The sequence below is a fragment of the Drosophila santomea genome, chromosome 2R (genome assembly GCF_016746245.2).
Source record: "Drosophila santomea strain STO CAGO 1482 chromosome 2R, Prin_Dsan_1.1, whole genome shotgun sequence".
Taxonomy (NCBI): domain Eukaryota; kingdom Metazoa; phylum Arthropoda; class Insecta; order Diptera; family Drosophilidae; genus Drosophila; species Drosophila santomea.
In genome coordinates this window covers 171,370-177,369 of record NC_053017.2, presented here as the reverse complement: position 1 = coordinate 177,369, position 6,000 = coordinate 171,370, and the positions used below count along the sequence as shown (strand labels likewise).

Genomic DNA, 6,000 nt, shown 5'->3' with positions numbered 1-6,000 from the left:
ATTGGAATCTCGCATTACTGTGTCTGCATCTTAAAAGCAAATTTATGGTCAGATGAGAAAAACTTGAGTTTATGTGGTAAAATAGTGGAATTGAAAGCAATTCGTTTACCCATAAAATATACTTAGGTATCAACCAAAAATTTTGTTATAATAAAATATTTTTAAATTTATTTATAGAATTGCATATTTGCTTATGTGAACAGTGTATCAATTTTTTTTTAGTTTTTCTATGGTAGATGTTTTTACGGTATGGTAGTGTTCTTACCTGAAAAGACAAAATATTTTTCTTGTTGTCATATGGCTCTGTGGAATTCCGATATTAGGTGGAATTGTTGATAGTCATAAAATTTATCCGGATTTGAAAATAAATTAAAAAACCTTGCTGAAGCTAGGTAATCATCGATTTATAGAGCTACCCTTGTTGATATTTTAGTAAATGGATCTGTATGATGGCATTGATACGAGGGCGCGATCAAGCCAGATTGATGGATGGTCTTCGGGCATAAAAATGTTGCAGACCCAGTTGGCAGTAAAAATGGCTGTCAAAAAACCGGTGAGTAATAGCATATTCTGATGTAAATCTTATTTTTATAAATATTATTTTTATGAATTCAGCTCATGACGCCAGTGGTCAATCTAAGGGCCAAACGTCTCGCAGAGCCGGAAGTTACATGTTCAGCTCCAATGACTACGGTTGTATACAAGACTTTAATAACTGGCAAAGCCCTTCCGCCCATTCCGGAAAGCGTAAACAAGGGCGACTGGGACGCTACTGATGAATACGACCCGCAATGGCCAAATGAATATGAAAAACTCAAGGAGAAAACTAATGGCAGTGACAAAAACCGAGGTTTCGTTTGTGGAAGCGAAGAGAAAGAAATAGATCGGAAACGTGGACGCGTTGGTCGTCGAGAAGTTCACAGAGACGAAGTCTTAGCCCCTAATCTGAAGTTTACCGGGTTTGGCCAGCGACAACTCGATGATGACATATACTTGCCATCCGCGGGCTCTGTAGCTAAACAGGGAGGTGCAACAATTGCTCCACCTCCGTCCCTCCAAGAAATATCAATTGATAGTGGTTGCGAAGTCACTAATTCCATACCATATTCTGCCAGTTCGGTAGCCGCCAAAATTATGGCTAAATATGGATTTAAGGATGGTCAAGGCCTCGGAAAATCGGAGCAGGGTATGGCCATAGCCCTTCAAGTGGAGAAAACCTCCAAGCGTGGGGGACGGATTATACACGAAAAAGATGTTTTTCTGCCACCTCTGGCATTGTCGTCTCCTGCGGATGGCTCTCAAGTAGGACCAAGTCCCGGTCACAAGGCCATGCCTCCTCCCCAGGTGGCAGGCACGGCGACTGAGAGTGGCGAGACCGGGTCCAGTATTACGGAGATTATGAAATCACCAAGCAAGGTGGTTCTTCTACGTAACATGGTAGGACCCGGGGACGTAGACGAAGAATTGGAACCTGAGGTAAAGGACGAATGCAACACAAAGTACGGGGAAGTGAACAGCGTCATTATTCACGAATCGTTCGGAACTGTGCCAGAAGATGCGGTTAAAATATTCGTGGAATTTAGGCGCATCGAAAGTGCCATTAAAGGTTGTTCCACATATATGCCTTGTTTGGTAAATAATTAGCTAATGTTTTGCTTTGCAGCTGTTGTGGACCTAAATGGGCGCTTTTTTGGAGGACGTCAAGTACGAGCAGGGTTTTACAACTATGACAAGTTTAAACGTTTTCAATTGTATTAACAATAATACTAATAAGAAAAGACGTTGACACTGCCCCGGACTGTTTTTTAGAAATGAACTGGCAATCCTGTTTTACTGAAGCGTTTAAACAATTCGATCTCAATAATTTTCAAATGTCGAGATAATCATGATGAGGGATTCGAGGATTGAACAGTAGTTACTGGAAAATATTTTCTAACAGCGAGTAAACGGAGAAATACATAGATACGGCATCATTGCGTCAAAGGGTCAATCAACTGAGGATATAAATGAAGAAATTTGCCAGTAATCGTTACTTGTAGAGTAAAAGGGTATACTAGACCCCTTGAAAAGTATGTAACAGGTAAAAGCAATCGCCAAGTCGATCTGGCCTTTTCCGTATGACCGCCTCGATCTCAGAAACTAGAAAAGCAAGAAAGAGATTAAACATGCAAGGAAATAACGGGTGTTTTTTTTAGAGGTATAGAACTTTAAGTTGGCATTACTGTTCAAGATGGCGACCGATTTAACAGCTGTCAAGTGATTTATTCTCAGTTTGGTTTGGCAATTCGTCATGCGTGCTTACAAAATCCAACTCGTGCAAGAATTGAAACCAAACGATCATCAAGCAAGGCGTAGATTCGTCGAATGGGCCCAAAACGAGATTGCTGTTGTTCCCGATTTTTCATAAGCCTCCAAGATCTTGTGATTTAACACCGCTAGACTACTTTTTGTGGGGCTATGTAAAGTCATTGGTCTATGCGGATAAGCCACAAACGCTAAACCATTTGGAAGACAACATTCGCCGTGTTATTGCCGATATACGGCCAAATATTGGAAAAAGTCATTGCAAATTGGACGTCCAGATTGGACTACATCCGAGCCAGCCGTGGCGGTCATATGCCAGAAATCATATTTAAAATGTAATGCCACAAGATTATCTTTCATGTCAATAAAATTCATGTCAATCGAATAATCCATCGTTGTTTTATTGCAATTTAAAGTTCTATACCTCTAAAAAAAACACCCTATAGAAGCAGCACCCACACTTTTAAAAATGTTATATTCTAGTAACATTTGATCGATCGGTCAAAAAAATGTTTCCGTGCCCACTAATGCCCACGAGCCGCCCAAAATTTCCACGCCCACACTTTTAATAAACTAAATTAAATGTATTTTTAAATTTCAATTTTACGATATACTCTTAAAATTTGTGAATATCAACATAAAATTTCTAACATACATATACCGACGTATTCTATTATTTTACGAAACAATAAAGCACTTAATTAATTTCAAACAATTCTTTAGCAACGGCATTTAGCCATTCTTGTAAACAAATCCTAAAACCTGCCCTAAGCAGTTTTGCCTGCTCTGTCTGAACTCCCAATTTTACTCAATTTAATATTTTTGAAGAATAATGTGAGGAGTCTTATAACTCTCCACAAATCCGGGTGCAGGAGATCGGCATGGCAACAGCGAAAACGGCTGGAATGCGAGAAGAGTCAAGGGCGGTCAGGTCAAACTATAAACAATGGACCTAGGACCCCGGCAAAGCGGAGAGACCGTGAACTAACGGTACCGCGCTGGACCGTCGACTCGAACCGGCCAAGGTCGCAAAGATGGTTCGGGGAGGAGCGCTAGCTTGGCTCACGGACGATACTCCCTGTCCCCATAACATCCTAAGTCGAGACGGCACGGATATGCCGCTGAGGGCGACGCGGGACCAGCTAAGAAGGACGAAGAAGGAGCGACGACGCGCATCCGAAGGCGAGGATCACAGGATTCTCTTTGTAAAGCGTTACTGAATAAAGGTGGTTTAAATCGGAACATCTGTCTTCTCTTTGGTCGGGCAATCACACAATCTGAGCAAGCCGTTGCAATTCGTAGCGAGCAGAAACTAACAAATCAGTTCGTTACAATAAATAATCATTATACATCCATTTAAAATCATTACAAAAGTCAGAGATTGAAAAACAAGCTGCGCGTTTTTTACGCTGAGTTCAAAGTATCTTTTGCCTGGGAAATTCGAGATGGGACGTAGGGGGACCCGATCTCTTTTCATTCTAATAAAGAACATATTTAAGAACAACACCTCATACTCCAAACCCAGGGAATGGTAGGATATCGATTTGTATAGTCCATCAAAGTTGAAAAATATGTGAAAATTAGTACTTCGGTAAAACAGGTATGCCTGCACGTTCAAAGAATATTATACATTTATTCTACCTTGGTTTTACCGAGATTTGATGACCCTTTCCATAGAGACCATAACCAATCCGGTCGGTTACATATTTTACCTAAAGATCGACCGCAAAGTCCGAAATCTACAAAAAAAAACTTCTTCTTTTGCAACCCAAAAATGGTTCATCTTTTAACACGTGTCTTTTTTAAAATACTGAACCGATTTGATTTCATTTTTTGGATTCAACCCTTTTGAACTACTACCTGTCGAATGTAATATCCAATGCAACGATCCGTTGAACAAAAAAAATTTTATTTTTGTATAGTATCGTATTTTTGCGCCATTGTGCGACTTCTTTTATTTGTCAAAGATTCAATTTCAACGTTGTTCTTAGACTATTAAGACAGTCAATGTAACTGGCGCAGTCGGTCGTAATAGTGTTAAATCCACTGAATCTATATGGAAAAAAACCTTACGCTTTTAGACACCCATGCGACGGTCAATATCGTGATAAGTTTTAATAAAAGCCTCGACAATATCGTGAAACCGTGTAACGCAGTGTTAGCAACGAACCTGAATCAGAAATACGCTATTGAATTTTTAAGAGGTTGTAACTAAAACCATACGAAAAAGCTCTGTTCCATGCTTGATTTTGCAATTTCTTCTACCAGTGATGGCAAGTTAAGATCTTTTTTGAAAGTGGTATTCCGCACATAGAAAGGCGCATTTTTAATCTGCCTTACTAGTTCGTTCTCGGCTCTTTCTAACCTCTTGATGTTTGTGTATGAAGCTGCACCCAACAGCTCAATGCCGTAATTCCACGCTGGTTTAATTATTGCTCTGTCAGAAGGAGCTTGTTTTTGCTGGAAAGTTTACTTATTCTTTGAAGCAACTATCGTCATATCTGCAGTGTACATGAAGTACAATATCGGTTCCAAGACACCGCCCTGAGGTACCCCAGCTGCACTTTCTGTATAAGAGATTTTGCTTAGTTGCATCATATATAGAAACGTCTATTATCGAGATATCAATTTAAGTCCAAGTAGTAAGGTGTAGGAAGATATTGCTTAAGCTTTTAAAGTAATCCTCGATGACACTGTCTGTCAAAGGTTTGGCTAACATATAGGAAAACTGCACCACAATACATTTTGTTTTCAAAGACATATAAAATCCTGCTACAGATCTCTGACACTGCTGGACAGCACCATGACACCTTCAAAAGCAAAACTGGTAGTCCGGAATGATATTTTTCTCCTCTAATATTGGCATTAGTTTCATTAAGAATAGCTTCTCCAGAATTTTTGACAGGATGGTTAGAAGGCTGATTGGCATGTTGGACGACAGTTCAGCATCCAGCTTTCTGGGTTTGGGTATAACAATGATCTCCGCACATTTCCACTGGAATGGAAAGTGATCAAATCTAAGACTTTGATTCATCATTACCTTTAGATTTTCAATGCAATTCGGTGGGAGGTCCTTTATAGCAGCTGCGTCTATGCGGGCGTATCCTGAAGATTTCGATATTTTCGAACTGTTGATTTTTTGTTAAATTACCGATCAGGTATTGGTAAGTCCATGGGACACGCTAAATCCAAGAACATCTAGGTCTTTCGGGTCACATAGGTCGAACGACTGGAAGCTGCCTCTTAAGTGTTCAGCAAAATTTACAAGACCAATACAAAAATAAAAAATATCAAAACATTTTTCAAAAGTGTCGGCGTGGCAGCTTTGGGCGGTTTGTGGGCGTGCCAAAAAGTTGTTTGGCAAATCGATGGAAATTTATAAGACTACTACAAAAATTAATAAATATTAAAACATTTTTCAAAAGTGTAGGCGTGCCAGTTTTGGGCGGTTCTTCATTTTCTAGCTTTTGTAGTTCCTGAGATCGCGACGTTCATACGGACGGACAGACGGACGGACAGACTGACATGGCCAGATCGACTCAGCTATTGATCCTGATTAAGAATATATTACTTTATATGGTCGGAAACGCTTCCTTCTGCCTGTTACATACTTTTCAACGAATCAAGTATACCTTTTTACTCTACGAGTAACGGGTATAAAAATATGAAAACATTTTTCAAAAGTGTCGGCGTGGC

General features: G+C 39.8%; 1 protein-coding gene across 3 annotated transcripts; it reads left to right on the top strand.

Moving 5' to 3' along the window:
- Positions 1-2,233, top strand: LOC120446026 (splicing factor 45). 3 transcript variants are annotated; one of them, XM_039626784.2, is made up of 4 exons: positions 1-126; positions 434-553; positions 616-1,606; positions 1,664-2,233. In XM_039626784.2, the coding sequence occupies exons 2-4, from the start codon at positions 437-439 to the stop codon at positions 1,756-1,758; spliced, it is 1,203 nt and encodes a 400-aa protein (XP_039482718.1). In that variant the 5' UTR covers positions 1-126; positions 434-436; the 3' UTR covers positions 1,759-2,233. The 3 variants fall into 3 exon arrangements, with proteins under 3 accessions (XP_039482718.1, XP_039482719.1, XP_039482720.1); XM_039626785.2 differs by lacking the exon at positions 1-126 and adding an exon at positions 165-247; XM_039626786.2 differs by lacking the exon at positions 1-126 and having other exon boundaries at positions 490-553; positions 659-1,606.
- Positions 2,234-6,000: the final 3,767 nt, after the last annotated feature.